General features: G+C 42.0%; 2 protein-coding genes across 5 annotated transcripts in view; one reads left to right on the top strand and one right to left on the bottom strand.

Annotated features, from left to right (window-relative positions):
* The window catches only part of DUSP26 (dual specificity phosphatase 26), a 35087-nt gene extending 23884 nt beyond the window's left edge, over positions 1–11203 (top strand). Inside the window, exons 1-4 of one of the 3 annotated variants that reach the window (XM_056571519.1) lie at positions 409–454; positions 8774–8945; positions 9435–9646; positions 10648–11202. In XM_056571519.1, the coding sequence (XP_056427494.1) occupies positions 8782–8945; positions 9435–9646; positions 10648–10841 (570 nt within the window). In that variant the 5' untranslated portion in view covers positions 409–454; positions 8774–8781 and the 3' untranslated portion in view covers positions 10842–11202. Of the gene's footprint in view, positions 1–408; positions 455–8773; positions 8946–9434; positions 9647–10647 lie in introns of those variants that run through there. The other 2 variants (XM_056571516.1, XM_056571517.1) reach the window with 2 other exon arrangements.
* A 6809-nt stretch (positions 11204–18012) lies between these two features.
* The window catches only part of LOC130368151 (disintegrin and metalloproteinase domain-containing protein 9-like), a 49591-nt gene continuing 48438 nt past the window's right edge, over positions 18013–19165 (bottom strand). For both annotated transcript variants that reach the window (XM_056571511.1, XM_056571510.1), the window contains one exon: positions 18013–18150. In XM_056571511.1, the coding sequence (XP_056427486.1) occupies positions 18075–18150 (76 nt within the window). In that variant the 3' untranslated portion in view covers positions 18013–18074. The remainder of the gene's footprint in view (positions 18151–19165) is intronic.

Here is a 19165-nt window from a genome sequence, read left to right as displayed (position 1 = left end):
TGCGCCTATATGCCTGCCCACAGTTGGGCAGGCATATGGGGACGGAGGCAAGGAAGCTCTGTATGCCAGCTCCTGCCTTCATTGTGCAAAGAATAACGTTAGCATATTAGCAACGTAGGATAATACTTGTATGTCCTAAACGGTGGCACCAATCTGAGTAAATTATATTAACCCAGTTCACCCACATTATAACCCTGTGTATTTGGTTTAGTTCTGGTGAACCAGCTGTTCAACCTTATTAAGATGCCAGTGTTGATGAATGGGTGACTGTATGATGGAGTTTGTGGAGTCTAAGGGGGAGATTTATAAAAAAAAAAAACTGTGTAGAGGAAGAGGGGTGCTGTTGCCCATAGCAACCAATCCGATCGCTTCTTTCATTTTTAAACAGGCCTCTGAAGAATGAAATAAGCAATCTGGTTGCTATGGGCAACTGCCCCCCTCTTCCTCTACACAGGTTTTGATAAATCGCCTTAATCTGTTTTATTGTTGCTTGTCCTACAGTAGGTTTCATTCATTACATTCCCAGGGTAACTTTACTATACAAGGCGTTAAGCTAAGTCCTTTGCCTGTATAACAAACATCTCCTGGTTACTATTCCACGATCTTAAATAGACATCCTGACAATATGATTTTCTTGACGTGAGGGAGATGGAAGCTTTTGTAATGTAAAAAAAAAAAAAAAGTTCTAGCAGTAGCTTTCCTGAAACCTGAGGTCACCGACGTACCTGCCATGGCCATGACACTGGCACTGATGACCTATTAAGTCAGCACTGGAGGAGTGATGTACAGTGGGGATCAAAAGTTTGGGCACCCCAAGTAAAAAAATTGTATTAATGTGCATAAAGAAGCCAAGGAAAGATGGAAAAATCTCCAAAAGGCATCAAATTACAGATTAGACATTCTTATAATATGTCAACAAAAGTTAGATTTTATTTCCATCATTTACACTTTCAAAATAACAGAAAACAAAAAAATGGCGTCTGCAAAAGTTTGGGCACCCTGCAGAATTTATAGCATGCACTGCCCCCTTTGCAAAGCTGAGACCTGCCAATGTCATGGATTGTTCTCAATCATCATCTGGGAAGACCAGGTGATGTCAATCTCAAAGGTTTTAAATGCCCAGACTCATCTGACCTTGCCCCAACAATCAGCACCATGGGTTCTTCTAAGCAGTAGTCTAGAAATCTGAAACTGAAAATAGTTGATGCTCACAAAGCTGGAGAAGGCTATAAGAAGATAGCAAAACGTTTTCAGATGTCAATATCCTCTGTTCGGAATGCAATTAAGAAATGGCAGTCATCAGGAACAGTGGAAGTTAAAGCAAGATCTGGAAGACCATGGAAAATATCAGACAGAACAGCTCGCAGGATTGTGAGAAAAACAATTCAAAACCCACATTTGGCTGCACAATCCCTCCAGAAAGATCTTGCAGACACTGGAGTTGTGGTACACTATTCCACTATAAAGAGATACTTGTACAAACATGGTCTTCATGGAAGAGTCATCAGAAATAAACCTCTTCTACGTCCTCACCACAAAAATAAGTGTTTGAACTTTGCAAATGAACATATAGACAAGCCTGATGCATTTTGGAAACAAGTTCTGTGGACCGATGAGGTTAAAATTGAACTTTTTGGCCGGAATAAGCAAAGGTACTTTTGGAGAAGAAGGGGAACAGAATTTAGCCAAAAGAACCTCTGTCAAACTGTTAAGCATGGGGGTGGATCAATAATGCTTTGTGGTTGTACTGCAGCCAGTGGCACAGGGAACATCTCACGAGTAGAAGGAAAAATGGATTCAATAAAATTTCAGCAAATTTTGGATGCTAACTTGATGCCATCTGTGAAAAAGCTGAAGTTTAAGAGAGGATGGCTTCTACAAATAGATAATGATCCTAAACACACCTCAAAATCCACAAGGGATTACATCAAGAGGTGTAAACTGAAGGTTTTGCCATGGCCTTCACAATCTCCTGACCTCAACATAATTGAAAATCTATGGATAGACCTTAAAAGAGCAGTGCGTGACAGACAGCCAGAAATCTCAAAGAACTGGAAGACTTTTGTAAGGAACAATGGGCAAAGATACCTCAAACAAGAATTGAAAGACTCTTGGCTGGCTACAAAAAGCATTTACAAGCTGTGATACTTGCCAAAGGGGGCAGTACAAGATATTAACTTTGCAGGGTGCCCAAACTTTTGCAGACACCATTTTTTTGTTTTCTGTTATTTTGAAACTGTAAATGATGGAAATAAAATCTAACTTTTGTTGACATATTATAAGAATGTCTAATCTGTAATTTGTTGCCTTTTGGAGATTTTTCCATCTTTCCTTGGCTTCTTTATGCACATTAATATAAATTTTTACCTGGGGGCCCAAACTTTTGATCCCCACTGTATGTTGTGAGTGGGAAGAAAGGGGAGCTGTATGAAACAGCAGTTACTCATTGGAACACACCTGTCAGTTATAAACAATGGTAATTTAACTGTGTAAGTGTCACATATTTTTTTGTGTGTCCATGGAGATTCTTCTGTAATGTCCAGCATAAGAATATGATAAAAGTAATGTTTTATAGAGCTTGGAGGACCAACTGCTTGGATATCTGGGCCTTTCCAGTTTCCAAATGATCAGCAAGACACAAAGACAGGCTCCCTTATTTCAACAGTCTATGATTTACTCTGAAACACGGCTGTTTTTTAGAGAAATCATTGTTTTGAAACTGGCCAGAAACAGGATAGCTAGCCATCTGGTTGGTCCCAAAAAGGTGCACCCCACGCACTGGGCTGGATTTATAGATCAATCCCCCAGTTCACCAGTGGTTTGAAAACTATGATTTCTCTAAATGCTGGGGCGTTCCAGGATAGATCGTAGAATTTTAAGATATGGGAGCCAATCTTTGTTTCATGCTTCCTGCTTTTTGGGCAGCATGAAACAACTGACAGCTCCCCATAAAAATGGAAGGAAGACACAATGAGGTGAATAACACAACTTGGTAAACATGGGTGAAATCCATTTTTTGGCACAAAATAGTCTCCTGACTAGCCATGCAGAGAAATAATAACTATTTAATGACTATGCAAATATTAGAATATGCAATACAATTAAAAAGTAATTAAAAGTAAGAATATGATGAAGTCATTTTAATATGCAACTTACTATTACAATATGCGATGTTACAGGAACAGTAATTTTATCAAGGAGACTCGGCTCCAAAATCTTCATCTACCTTCTCAAATTGTGAAGTTAATAAAAAATGATTATAGAGATAAGACTAATAACCTAAAATACAATTGTCTGCCAGCCTTATTACTGGACCAGGACATAAACCATTTATCATAGCTGTGGGAATCATGTGCAATGAATAATTCACCAAGGCCAGGCTTTATGTATACAGTACTATGTATTGAGGAAATCTGGGATATTATCATAATTCACAGGACCCTATAGAAGAACTGGGAATGAGTATCCACCTCTGTGTGCAGAATACATGTCCAGAACTATCAGAGAAATGGGACATGGGACAATGGAGGGTTCAAAGATTTTTTTATTTTATTTATTTTTTGTTATTTCAAAGGGAATTAAAATGTTTTTGCAACTTTTTGTGTAACCTTTAATGCTGTTTTGTGAGCAGGGAAGCTCTATGCACTTACATTAGCCACTCGGCATCAATGGTAAAATTTTAGCAGGTGATAGGTCCTTTGCTTAAAGGGGTACTCTGCCCATAGACATCTTATCTCCTATTCCAAAGGATAGCAGATAAGATGTCTGATCGTAGGATCACAGGATCATCTTGTCCACTACTCAGGGGAAAACGAAAAAGGAGTAAAAGGAAATGAGATTTTTATTGAAATCATTGGGGAGAGCTTTACAGCAAATCAATTTCACTTCTAAAACCCATTGGGCTTTAGGCCGGGCCTAATTATCTACAGGGCTATAGGAGCTAAAACTCCATTTGCCTGCACCCCACAGATTGGTCATTGCAGATGAATGGATGTACTACAAGTATCAGAACTCTGCTGGAGGTCAAATGTTGTAAAACCCCTGTAGTGAAGTATAGACTGTGGTGTGATTATGTCTTGAGCAAAGTAAGAGGCTTGAGCAAAGTAAGGAAGAGAGGGACCCCATTTTACAATACAGTACCAGGGTGCTCACCTTCTCCAGTTGTCTACTGCCAAATACTGCTATTCTGCATGCTTTACTAAGCCAACTAGTAAAGAGGGACTAAGTCTATTCATCTTTAACCTTTGTCTGGCATTTCCATATGCATTTGAACATCAGGAAACCCCAATTGTAACCATACCCTAGTTGCTGGACCAGCCCAAGAAGTATGAGAGAGCTTGCAGGGTTACTGAGACCTGCCTACCTGTTACCGATTGTGACACTGCAAGGCCCAGTCACCCCATAGGTATGTCCCTTATTGGCATTCCCTCAAAAGGCTGCAGACAGGGTCAGGACAAGGGGCAGGCCAGGTAAGCACCCGCCTAGGGTGCCACCTTCTAATCGGCCCGAGGGGGTGCAATTACTAATGACTGCAAGCATTACGTATCCTGGGCACTTTTCCTGCAGCCTCGGTTCTAGTGAGCGGTGCTTTCATCTGCAAGAACATTCTTTGGATGTGTTTGCAGCTTTAAAGCCGACAGAGCAAAGAACCACTGGTTCCTCTCTCCATTACTTGCCCTGTAGGCCACAGGTGGAATTTAGTGCAGACTACAAAAGGCTGAGAGCAGCGCAGGATCTCAATGCCCAGCTCTGGTTCAGATGCATGCACAGTGACTTCACTTGTCATGCTTGTGCACTGAAGGGGATGCTGTCTACTGCCTACACCGGAGAGCATCTAAACGCTTACCAGGGGCTATTACATACAGGGGGCACCAGTAATTTACTGTTGGCCAGCAATCTAGCTATTGGGGGCAACTACCTACTGTCTATAATCACTTATGTGGTCTGCAGAGCCTGTGTATCTACCAGTATATGTGGTCACTGTATGGGACTAAAATTGGTTTGTGAATAGGGTGTTTTGTTTTGTTCAGTAAAAGTATGGAGGTAATATCCAGACACTATGTTATGCTACGTGGTCATAATGTGGCAGTATTATTTGTCCCTTGTATAATGGCATTATTAATAATGTTGGTCTTTTTGTTCAGTAACAGTATAGTGGTATTATCCAGTCACTGTGTGGTGGTCATGGTATAACAGGATAATGTACTACTTTTATACTAGCATTAAGGTACCTTCATATGTGCAAAAATAGCTTTAAAAAGACTACATTTTATATGTTAATATGTTTTCCCTTAGTCTCCTCAGCAGCACAATACAGGGTGTTTACGCCCCTGTGAGCCAATAAGGAATTTTTTAATGAAAAATCAGGCACCTCCCCAAGTGCCTATATAAGATCCCTCCCCAAACAGGACAATGAGTACATTTTGGAGCAAACAAAGAAAAAAACATATAGGGAAGGGAAGCTTGTGCTGCTGAGGAGACTAAGGGAAAACAAATTAACATATTAAATTTAGTCTTCCCTGTTGTCCCTCAGCAGCACAATACAGGGAAATAGCAAGAATAACCCCATTAGGCAGGGTCTACCTGCCGGGCAGAATCAAAATAGACCTAGCAAAAGGGGTTTCACTAGCTAAAAAGGTATCAACTGACATATTTGCTCCAGAGGGATAGAGCTCTGCTCTGCCCAGGATGTAGAAACTGATCTAGAAGAATGAGCCTTCGTGATTTTTGGTGGAATAAGACCTTTATATTTATAACATAGTTCAACAAATCCACCTAGAAATTAGTTTAGATGCTTTGGATCCCTTCTTAGATCCCTGATGTAATACTAGAAAATTTTCAGTTTTCCGAAAGGACCTTGTCCTTTCCAGATAGATTTTTAAACATCTAACCAAATCAAGATTACACAAATGTTTAGTTTCTGAGAATTCAGACTCTGGAAAATAACGAGGAAGGGAGACCACCTGATTGATGTTTGCAAATGATGCAACCTTGGGAAGGAAGGATGGAAGGAACCTTAGGTAAACTTTGTCAGGAAGAAAAACTATATAAGGTCCTGAAGAAGCTAGAGCTTGAAGTTCCCCCACTCTCTTGGCAATGGTGATTGCTAGGAGGAAAACTTCCGAGAAAGGAATTTTAAGTCCACTTTATAGAATGGCTCAAAGGGTTGGACACACAACTTTTGTAAAACTAAAGCTAAGTCCCAAGGAAAAATAGGCTTGACCGTCCTCAAATCCTGTGAAAACCTTGTATGAAATGAGGCTGACAAAGCTGACAATTGAACTTTAATAGAGCTTTGAAAGGTTTGAAAGCATCAATTTTCTTCATAGTACACCACTTCTGAAAAGTTTGCTTGACTCTGGCATATATCTTAGAGGTCGCCTCACTTCTAGAGTGAGAAAGTGTTTCCAGAACACGGTTCGAAAACCCTCTGGCTTTCAATAGGGACCTATCAACCTCCATGCAGTCAGATTGAATGATTTGAGGTTGAGTCAGAGCTGCATGCCCTGAGACACCAGGTCTCCAATATTGCCCCTTGCTCATGGTTATGAGCTGAGAGAATCAGGATCTTTTGGGCCAAAATGGAATGACCGCTATTACTGAGGCCTGATCCTGTCTTATCTTCATTAATAGCCTTGGTATCATAGAAGTTGGAGGTAAAATGTAAAACAGTAAAATTCCACTGAATTGTCATCATGGCATCAAGACTGTAGGGGTTGTCCGCTGGATAAAGGTAGCAGAATGCTTCTAGTTTGCTATTGGCCCTTGTCACCATTAGATCTATTTCCGGCAACCCCCAACGTTGCACCAGCTGATGGAAGACTTCTTGGTCTAAAGACCATTTCCCTGGGATTGTCAGATTGTGACTCAAACAATCTGCTATGACATTCTGCGCTCCCTTGATATGTACAGCGGATAATCTGAGAATCCTGAATTCTGCCCACCGAAAAATGTTTTCCACTTCCTGAAGAAGTGTAATCGACCTTGTTCCTCCCTGTTTGTTCATATAATAAACTGATGCCATGTTGTCTGTTCTTATCTTCACCGCTTCTCCTTCCAGTAAAGGGGCAAAATGAAGAAGAGCATAGTAAATTGCTCTTAGTTCTATTGTATTGGGGGATAGAAGTAGCTCTGTGTGACTCCATTTCACTGCTACTTTCCTTCCTAAGAGATGAGCCCCCCATCCAGATCCTGAGGCATCTGTCGTCAGAATTAACCACTGAGGATCAGCCCACCAGGCCAAAGACTTGTGGACTGGAAGAGAAAGGCTGTGAAGCTTGTCCAGGGAGGAAACTCTCCGATCCCAAACTTGGAGAACCTCTGACTGGAGTGGTCTCAAATGCCACAGTGCCCACGGCACAGCTTCGGCTGCAGAGGACAGGAGACCTAGAAATCTCATGAGTCTTGATAGAGACTTTGCGAGGAGACCGAAGAAATTGATATCCCTTGGATATCCTGTCTTTCCTGGCTACAGAAAGTTAAAGCCTCATATTGTAGGAATCTATGCGGAACCCCAGAAAGATCTTCTCCTTGGTGTGATCTAGATGGGATTTTTCCCAATTAATCACCCAACCTAGCTTCTGTAGAAGGTCTATGGTCAGCGAAGTGTAGAAGTGAAGTTCCTCCAGAGAACTGGCTAGGATTATACAGTCGTCTAAATAGGGAATTATCCTGATTTCCTGGATTCTTAGGTTCACCATCCTGGCAAAGATCACCTTCTTAAAGATGAATGGTGCAGTTGTTATCCTGAAAGGGAGAACACAAAACTGAAGATGGTGGAGTATGCCTTTGATGTAAACTGCTATCCGCAGAAAATGTCCGTGATCCTGAAAAATGGGAATATGTCTTTGAGATCTAGAGACGCCATGAAGCCGTCCTTGAGAAGGATGGTTCTGACTGATTTTATGGTTTCCATACGGAAGCGCTTTTTGATAATGAATTGATTTAAATAACAAAGATGCCGACAGGATACATGCCGTCGCCACGCTCCGAACAAACGCAGGAACAGAGCAACAGTTGCATAGCAGTGAATCCAGTAATGATTCATGCGGCGTTCTAACTGGGGTAAAGGAACAACTAAAAAAGGGTCACACTCACACTAGGACAGAAAAAAAATCACTGTCCTGTTTGGAGAGGGACCTTATATAGGCACTTGGGGAGTTGCCTGATTGATTCTTCATTAAAAAATTCCCTTGTCCTATTGGCTCACAGTGGTGGAAACACCCCACATTGTGCTGCTGAGGGACGACAGGGAAGCAAGTTTTTAGGTCCAGTTGACTTCAATGTCCAAAAACAGTGCTGAAAAATGCAGCACCAAAGAAAGAAGTGACATGTCTCTTTTTTACAACACTATTTTTGCAATTAAAGTAAATGGGTGCAGGAAACAGCTCTTTTTTGGAACTTGTTTTGTCCTGCATTGGTTGCATCTAAGAGCGTTATAGGCCTTTGTGCCTGCCAGGCTGATGTAATAGTGAGAGGTGACCATCACCATTGACGGCAATGCGGCCGCAAATAATTCTAGCAAAAAAAGGAACATGTTCATTTTTTCGGCTCCTGCGGAAATTCCACAGTGTGAATGGATGAATGGAAAACCAATGTTATCTTCATTGGAATTTTTAAATGGAATTCTGTTTGAATATTCTGTAGTGTGAATGGGCCCCTAACACTTTAAGCTATGCCCCCTTGCCTTTTTTTGGCAGTTTGTTTTATATTATTTTATTATACTTATATTGCAGCATTAAATAAACTCATACTATTTCCATTTATGTTACAGACACCATCATGACTTCAAGATATTCCTATCACACCTCATTGCTTAGGGGACCATTACAACGATCCAGACATGCAATACTAAATGTGTTTGAACTAGAAAAGATCCTATATACTGGGAAAACTATACGAAACCATGCGGATGAGGTGTGGCCTGGGCTTTTTTTGGGAGACCAGTAAGTGATATTATTTGAAACATAATATACAGATGAGTCTTTCCTACACAAATACACAGTATATTATGGTATAGACTCCTATCTCTCTCCTTGATGCAGGAGATGAGTTCCATAGACTTTCTGTCAGTTTCCTGTATCGAGGAGTGATGGGGAGTGAAGCACTTAGCTGAGCACTTCTTCCTGCTCAATCTAGATTCTAGTGATCTGTGGGGGTCTCAGCCCCCAGACACCCAACTGATCAAAACTTTTGACATGTTTCTATTACATGTCAAAAGTTAGTTTTTTTTGTTTTTTAAATGACAGTAACACTTCCAGCCATGCCCATTTGAACTAAGCAATGCCTTTCTGCTAAGCCACATGCTTTGGCCAGCAAGAAGCCAAAAAGCGGCATGTGGCATGCGCACCAGAATTCTTCCACAATATCTTTGTATAATTCTGTTTTCTTATCAGATATTATTTATTGAGTGTTTTTTCTTATTCTGAGTCCAGAGCGATAGCAGCCAATAGAGGTGAACTAAGCCTGATGCGCATCACTCACATCCTGAACGCAACGCACAGTCGTTTCAGAGGAGGAGAGGAGTACTACAAAGGAATGCACATTTTGTACATGGGTATAGATGCTCAAGACTCCCCCACATTTGACATGAGTGTGCATTTCTATCCGGCAGCAGATTTTATTCACCGGGCGCTAAGGGGAAGAGGTAAGAGATTTCATAAAAGTGGGGAGAAAGATGGCTTCGGATGACTGGATGCTGCATGACAATTTCTATGCATCCCTGTGTCTTTAACTAGGCCGACAAGGCCCAGGCCTAGGGTGGCACTTTTTCAGGCTGGGGACAAGATTATTATTTTTTTATTCTTTTCTTAATCTTTGGTGGCTGCCACCAACTTCGGACAACCCCCTGCCATGGCATTTTAACAGCCACCGATGATCATCCAGTGAGGAGGCAAACATGTCTTCTGTCAGCATCAGGTAACAGTGGCAGATGCTGACAGGGACTCTTCACATTGGATGATGATGAGCTGGTGACAATGCTTACAAATCCTATGCATAAAGGTGAGGCGGCTCTCTTTATTCACTAAGTTATATGTATTGAGGCCACCCCCTCCCGAAGAAGTCCAGCCCAGCATTCATGAGGCTGGCATTGTGACACTCCCTAACTAGTGCGAAACTCTCCTACCACCCCGTCTCCATTCCCTCCCCGACCACAGTTTGAGAGCGGTAGAATTATCGTAATTTTTTTTATCTTTTACACCGATCATTGGCCATTTTTAGTCTTATTATGTTTTTTTTAGTCACATAGAAAACATCTGTTCATGATAATAAGACCGAAAAATGCTGTTTAAAAACACCAACAAGAACTCTAGACAAAACAGCTTTAAAAGGCTGTATGTGATTGCATTCTGATTTGAAAGAATCTGACACGCTGTTTGTATAGAACCATATACAGATGATGCAGAGAGTAGCGGGGCTCACTAATTTGGCTACCACCTTGGTCCCATAAAAGGACTCCCAACCATTTCAATATTTTCTTTATTAAAGAGCAAATAAGACAAAAAAATTGGGGTGTAAAAATTGTCTTTATTAGGGCATGTGCATTTTTGTGTTGAAGAATGAGACTGGAAAATAACACACGTAAATATTATAATTATTTTTGTTAGCAAATTGGAATTCTTCAATTCATATTTTGTTTCCTCTTAGGCAAAATCTTGGTCCATTGTGCTGTGGGGGTGAGCAGATCCGCAACGCTGGTGCTTGCCTATCTCATGATATACCATAACATGACTTTGGTTGAAGCCATTAATACAGTAAAGGATCGGAGAGGGATCATCCCCAACCGTGGATTTCTCCGTCAGTTGCTGGAGCTGGACAGCGCCTTAAGGGGAAAGCGCTAGTACATTGCTATCCGTGCAACCAAATTTCATTTGCTGTAATATATATTCCAGGCGAATGCCTTTATTGGGTACATCATGTTGTATGATTGGTATTTCCTTACATTTGGTGAGACGATCTTTAAAAACTAGGATTTTTCCATTATGTTTCCATCTATTATATGCAAATGTTATTTTTTACTTATGGATACATCTAGACAAAATTGTAATACACTTAAAGGGGTACTCGGGAGGTAAATTTTTTTGACTATGTTGCATCTTCTTTGTAAGTTTAGTTTTTTTGCAATATACATGTGTTATATGTTTTGGCAGCATGTGTGTGTTTTTCTTACCTGTTTGTTGGGCAGGAAGTTCTGTAGTTCAGAGGGTTTTCTTTTACTGTCGTCCACAGTTCTGAGTCTGTTGTGGACAAGATGTCAGGGCTTTTTTTTTCTATCTGTCTACATAAGAGAAATAAGCCATGCCCCCTCATCTCCCCCCCTCCCAGAGGTCTGCATGAGAAGCCATAGTACACAGCTCCTCACCTCCCCTCCCCCTGCTCTGTCTTCTGAGGACGCAGGTCTACATGAGAAGGAACACAGAGAAGATAAGTGTTATCTGAAGGGGAGGATGACAAGGAGCACGGGCTGGGGAATAAATCTCATACTGGGGATGATCTCTATATGTGAAGGGGGAGGGGGGGGGACTCCTGAATGACACATGCTGGGAGTTGTAGTCCCTGTTATGTGTGTGTATGCTAGTGTTTCCAAACCAGTGTGCCTCCAGCTGTTGCAAAACTACAACTCCCAGCATGCCCTGACAGACTTTGGGCATGCTGGTAGCTGTAGATTTGCAACAGCTGGAGGCACACTGGTTGAGAAACACTGTTCTAGCCTATTCAGCATACACATTATGTTACAACAGTGTTTCCCAACCAGTGGGCCTCCAGCTTTTGCAAAACTCCAACTCCTAGCATGCCCAAAGGCTGTCAGGGCATGCTGGGATTTGTAGTTTTGCAACAGCTGGAGGCACACTGGTTGGAAAATACTGTCCTAGCCTATTCAGCATACACATCATGTTACACCATGTTTCCAAACCAGTGTGCCTCCAGATGTTGTAAAACTACAACTCCCAGCATGCCCTGACAGCCTTTGGGCATGCTGGGAGTTGTAGTTTTGCAACAGCTTTAGGCACACTGATTGGGAAACACTGTTCTAGCCAATACAGTATATTACAAACAAAGTGCATTGTTTCCCAACTAGGGTGTCTTCAGCTGTATCAAAACTACAGCGTTTGGCTGTCCGGGCATGCTGGTAGTAGTAGTTTTGCAACACCTGGAGGAGCCTGGTTGGGAAACACTGGTGTATGCCCTATAGAGGTGTGGTGAACTACAACCCCCAGGAGACTACAGAGGCAGCATGCTGGTGTTATACTGAAAGGAAAACTGTCATATGTTTTCTCCCACACTATCCACGGGTACCAATGTATAGTGCGGGAGACACTGAACATTTTGAGTCCTACCTTGCCAGGATGCGCTGCGCTGTTCGCCCATTATAGCAGTTTTTCTGTACATTTAAATTAGCTGCTAACTGTCACGGGTGGGGTTACTGCCTTCATCTGGCACTGTGACGTAACCGCAGCGCCACCCAGCTAATGAATATTCATATAAAGTCTTACACTCTCCTTCTCATCCCAGCCGATACTGCGCATGTGCGAGATTTCCTACTATACCCGGAAGCGGTCTTCAGCGATGCTTCATTATATTGCTAATGGATTGTAGGTATGAACATGGCTACAACCTTACTCCAGCGCTGCTCCAGACTAATGAAGCAGTGCTGAAGACCGCTTCCGGATATAGTAGGAAATCCCGCACATGTGCAGTATCGGCCGGGATGAGAAGGAGAGTGTGAGACATTATATGAATATTCATTAGCCGGGCGATGTTGCGGGCCGAGCGGCAGTTATGTCACAGTGGCAGATGAAGGCAGTAACCCCGCCCGTGCCAGTTAGCAGCTAATTTAAATATACAGAATAACTGCTATAACGGGGCGAACGGCTCAGCGCATCCGGGCAAGGTAGGATTCTAAATGTTCGGCGTCTCCCGCCCTATCCATCGGTAAGTGTGGATAGTGCATGAGAAAACATATGACAGTTTTCCATGAAGACAAAAGGGAGTTGTATTCCCTTTTGTGTGTGTATGCCAGTGTATCAAAACCAGGGCTGATTATATTAGTGTGCTGTGTATAAGAGGGCCAATCCGGGAAAATAGTAGGGTGGGTAAAGGGCAGATTTAGAGACCCCCCCATGTCGGTGATCGCAGGAAATTGCATGTTAATTCAGACATGTGATTTTCTGCTATTCTGGGCTAATCGGGTCGCCCGGAAAATAGGGATGATCAGGGCTGTCACTGACATGCTCACTGATCAAGCTAAGGGATAGGAGCGAGGTTGCAGCGGTGCCACCTCCTCCTATCCCCTGCCATTAGTCAGCAATGAGTACTGACCAATGGCAGTTGAAGACGGGGGTTAACATGGAAACCACCCGCTCTGCCCACCCCTGGATGTCGGGCTGAACAGGGGGAGAAGATGGCGGCCAGTACCTGAGAAGAAGATGCGATGGGGACTGGCAATCATCGGTGGCATCAGCGGAGAACAGCGGTGCAGGTAGGGAGGCGACGGCGTGGAGCCTCAAGGAAGGTGCCAGTAAAGTGATCTTTACTGGTGCCTTCCTAGTGGTTGCCAAACTGCAACTCCCAGCATGCCCAGACAGCCAAAGGCTGTCTGGGCATGCTGGGAGTTGTAGTTTTGCAAAAGCTGGAGGGTCACAGATTATAACATCTGTCCCTTCAGATTTTGCAATTTTCATGAACATTTTTAAAATTGATGCTCTACTTTGAAGCCCTCTAATGTTTTCAAAAAGTTAAAATATGTCCATTATATGATGCCAACAAAAAGAAGACATATTGTATTTGTGAATCAATATAAAAGGTATTTGGAATATCCATTTTCCTTACAAGCAGAGAGTTTCAAAGTTAGAAAAATGCTGAATTTTCAAAATTTTCATGAAATTTGGGGATTTTTCACCAAGAAAGGATGCAAGTAACGACGAAAATTTACCACCAAAATAAGTAGAATATGTCACCAAAAAACATTCTCAGAATCAGAATAATCGGTAAAAGCATCTTAGAGTTATTAATGCGTAAAGTGACAAGGTGAAAGGTGAAAAAGGGCCCAGTCCTTAAATGGTTAAAACTCATTTATATCCCAAAGAATAAAGTTACAAAAGGAGGTGGCTTCCAAACTGAAAAATATAGTCCTTCCAGACCAGTTCTTTCCAATCAGGGTGCCTCCAGCTGTTGCAAAACTACAACTCCCAGCATGCTGGCAGTTGTAGTTTTGCAGTAACTGGAGGCACCCTGGTTGGAAAACACTGTTTTAGGCAAACTACATGTGAAGTAAATTCAAAGTAAGTTGAAAGGCTGGATTATGGTAAAAAGGATGTATTATGATAAATTAATAGACCAAGCTAAGTTGGATGATAACAGGTAAATAAAGTTAAAAGGAAAAAAAAGGAAAGCAGGGAGAAAGATGAATTGGTAATACAAGATTGTCTAACTTAAACAAGATACTAAGTTATTGATGTAATTTATATACAGTGACCCCCCGACATACGATGGCCCCGACATATGATCAAATCGACATACGATGGCCTCTCAGAGGCCATCGCATGTCGATGTCAGCATCGACATACGATGCTTTTTTATGTCGGGGCCATCGCATTAAGTGCTATCTGGCAGCGCAAAATGCTTAAGCTGCTGTCGGATGGAAGCTTAATGTTCCCCGTGTGGTGCGGTAAGTATTACTTACCCCTCCACGATGCTCCGGGGTGCCCTTCGGGTCCAGCATTGGTCCTCCGATGTCTTCTCGGCCCTCTCCGGTGACGTCAATACGAAGCTGCGCACGCCGTCCCGTCATCCAATAGGAACGGCGTACGCAGCGGCGTAATGACGTCGCTATGTAGGCTCAGTAAGGCCTTGCGGAAGACAGCAGAGGAGCGGAGAAGACAGCAGAGGAGCGGAGAAGACAGCAGAGGACCGGAGAAGACAGCAGAGGACCGGAGAAGACCAGGAGAGCCCAGTGGAGGCCCGGGGACACCATCGGGAGCGGCGGGGACACCATGGTGAGCGGTGGGACGCGGTCCGGAGCAGCGGGGACAGGTGAGTATGACTTTACTTTTTTACATTGCACGAATCCCTCAACATACGATGGATTCGACAAGCGATGGCTCGTTTGGAACGAATTACCATTGTATGTTGAGGGACCACTGTACAGATACACTACATCTATAACAGATCACAAGGTCTTTGCAACCATCTGGTCGGGTGACAGTGAAATAAAAAGTGATAAATTGAAATTAGGTATTAAAATAAATGAGAAAAAAGTATATGTATATATATATAGATAGATAGATAGATATGCAAGATCAACGTTCATAAGGCTTCATTCAAATTCATGTTCAGTTTAATGCTATGGTAATTCCCTTTTTAAGCTGAATACATAGCAGATAAAAGGGAAAAAGATGCTGTCGATGTCTCCTTGTTGCCATTCTTATTAATCGTAGCAATACATGGCATCATGTCTGACATACACAGTACAGTGTTAGCACAGTTTTTCTGAGGCAGTCTGTATACGTCTTGTACGACTTCCACATAAAAACAGTACTGTGTGTGGGATACGTGATACAGTTGCAGCCCCATTATTTTCAATGGGATTCTGCTGCACCATGAGCATGGTGGAATTTTCACGGTAAATGTTTCCACTGTGGAAATTCCAATTCTGTTCTTTCAGTGATTGTATTGCCGTCCAAGGAGACAGCTCATTTCCGAGTGATCCTAGCTCCAGCAGAACATGATGTTTGCAGAATGTCCATATGTCCATGTTTTTTTAGGGCGGACATTTCGAAAAATTTCTGCCATGTAAAAATGGTCTAAAGAGAAAGAAGAGAAAGTTTTTAGGTGACCCCGAACTGATACTTTGTAACGTATATTATCTGTCCACATCGTTTATTGTATACTAGCTGAGTACCCGGCGCTGCCCGTTTTTTCCTACCTTATCCTTGTGGGGGAAGAAAAACAAAAAAGGAGGAAGCTTTTGTCCTTAGATCCCATCCTTAAATCCTGACCCATTCCCCTCCTCATATCCTGACCCCAAATCCCCTCTTCATATTCCGACCTCAAATCCTGTCCTCATATGCCGTCCTCATATCCTGTCCTCATATCCTGTCCTCATATCCTGTCTTCATATCCCGACCTCATATCCCAACCTCATATCCTGTCCTAATATCCTGTCCCCGTATCTAATCCCCTGGGGCTGCTTTGTGGTAAAGATATTGTAAGCTGAAAAAAAAAAAAAGTGTTGCTTAAAGGGTGGGCGTGTCTTTGCAAGATGGGGCATGGAATGTGTGGAGGGTGTGGCTTATGGGGAGAGTGCGACTTGCCAGCCGGACTGATGCATTCACCAGGAGATGCAGAGCGGAGCTTATGGAGTAAGGAACCAGAAGTCCTATATACTTGCATGGGACTTGAAAAAAAAAAAAAAACATCCTTCACATATGGGGGTAAGCTAGGGGTTAATTTAATGGTTATATATTTTTATTTGACATATAAGTAACATGTGACCAAATATTAGCTAAATATCTCCAGCCGTGGGGAAGTCGTGCTGGAATATACATTTCCCATAGATTTGCATTGGACTTTAAACAAAAAACCTGACCCTCGCAAATGAGGATTAGGTTAGGGTTAAATAAACTATCTTATATTTATAGTGGACATATAAGTAACATGTGACCAAGTATTATCGAAATATCTCCAGCTGTTTGGATGTTATGCAGTAACATATATTTCCCATAGACTTGTATGGGACTTTAAATAAAAACCCTGACTCTCGCAAATGGGGGTGGGTAAGGGTTAAATTACCTATCTTATATTTGTTGTTGACATATAAGTAACATGTGTGCCAAGTTTCATGCTAATATCTTCAGCTGTTTGGAAGTGGTGCTGGAACATACACACATACATATACACATACATACATACATACACACGTTGAGTTTTATATATAGATAGCTAAAGAAGAGCCCAGTTTGGGCTGGAAACGTATGTTGTGTGGCATTTTTGATGATTAAAAACCTATTTAACCTTCTGGAGAAGCGCCTCGTTCGATGTCCCATTTTCCAACCATAAGGATAAGGCTATCCTCTCCGGACTGATGACCCTTTCTTCCGGAGGGACCTAGGCTGCTGACTGCTATCTACATTACATTCACTCCAAGGTGTTGTACTCGTTAGCATAACACCCCTCTGTAAGAAGCCATCTTTCCTAAGAGCCTAAGAGCTCTAAAGCCCTGTATAACACTGCTAGGGTCACCTAGGAATGTATTTACAGTGGTTTTAAAGCAAAGTGAACGTTAATCCCTTCATGACCCAGCCCAAAAAAATTTTTGCCTCACTTTTTTTTCCTCCTTACCTTTAAGACCGATGACTGACAAAGTTGTATTAGGTCCTATTTTATGCTTGACAAGTTGTACTTTCCATTGATACACTTTGTTTTATCATACAATGTATTACGAAGCCAGAAAGAAATGATATGTAGGGCAAGATTGAAACAAAATATGGAATTGCACAATTTGATAGGGCAATTATTTTTTGGGAGTTCAAAATACGGTAAATCTGACATGCTACCTTTATTCTATGGGTCAGTACCATTCCAATGATATCAAAACTGAATCATTTTTGTTTCGTTTTATGGTAAAAAAAATAATAATTTAAAACTTAATAAAAGAAAAAAAACAATCTATGCTTCCGGAACTAGAGACGTGATGTCATGCCACGCCCCCTTGTGACATCACACCACACCCATTCAGACATTCATGTCTATGGGAGGGGGCATGGAGGGAGCATGGCGCGAAGTCACAAGGGGGCATGACATCACATCTCCAGTCCCGGAAACACATAGAATGCGGGTGCTGCATGGAGAACGCGGGGGGTCCAGGTTATTATGGTGTAAATAAGTAAAAAAATAAATTATACATTCAGCTCTGCTACATGTGTAACTACAAACGCAAATACTATTGTAGAAATAGTTCTACTTAAAAATGAGAGAAACAAACATTCCCAAATTTTACTTTGCATACATGTCATGTTTTCTTTATTTCACTGTAGTATAATAATTGCAGAATAGATGAACAGAAGAGCAATGTATCATTTGTCAACTTCAGCGCTCGTGTTTAAACTTTTCATCTCCTCTTCACTTGAATCAGAGTTACGTTCTGCAGCTCTTTAGGAAATGAAATGATCAATAAATTATTAGGTTATAAAGTAACATAATTATTATTTATTCCCGTTTCATATTCATTTTCTTTAAGTGTGTGAGATTGCGTTATCAAGATAACACCTTCCTTATGCCTTACCATTGCATGAGGACATTATAAAGCTCTGAAGCACCCACTATTACCCGTAGTGGAGCGTTGGTAACCAAGCAATAATAGTTCATATTCACACAGCGGAATGTCCACACAAAAGTTCCACACGGACATTCCACTGCAGCAGAGTCCAATTCATTTCAATAGGAATCTGCTGCACTGTGAACACAGCGGAAATCCTAATTCCGGCACCCACAGAAATAATACACTTGTCTATTCTTTATGTGCTTCCGAGTGGTCCTAGCACCCGCCGGATGGGGCAAGTGTGACGGTGCATTCCGAGTGGTCCTAGCGCCCGCCAGATGGGGCAAATGTGCGTAATGTCCACACGGACCTTCCACACATTTTTGGCCATGTGAACCCTGCCTTAAAGGGTAAGCCATTCATTTGTGATTGTGATTCTGCATTACATCTGCAATGGTTACTCCCACCTGAAATAACAGCTGATCACTAGGGTCTTCCAAAGTGAACCTGTGGCAATCAGCTGTTCACTGGGCTTCATTTGGAAAGGATTTTTTTCCTAAGGTAAGGAGTTGGCTTTATGAGACAACCTATCCATTGTGTTTTATACATAGAGTTTCATGTTCATTTGAGGTTTTACAACATCCATACAGCCTCAGTTGATCTGTACGGAGATATGCGCAGCTGAATTTTTACCACACTGACCAGGTGCTACATATTACCTTATTTTTCCTCATATAAGACGCTCCGGCATATAAGACGCACCTAATTTTATAGGATAAAAATCTAGAAAATAAAGATTCTGAACCAAATACAATGTAAAGTATAGGACAGTGATCTTCAACCTGCAGACCTTCAGATGTTGCAAAACTACAACTCCCAGCATGCCCGGACAGCCGTTGGCTGTCG

Source organism: Hyla sarda, chromosome 4, assembly GCF_029499605.1.
Source record: "Hyla sarda isolate aHylSar1 chromosome 4, aHylSar1.hap1, whole genome shotgun sequence".
Classification (NCBI taxonomy): Eukaryota; Metazoa; Chordata; class Amphibia; order Anura; family Hylidae; genus Hyla; species Hyla sarda.
This window is presented reverse-complemented; position numbering and strand designations above follow the sequence as displayed.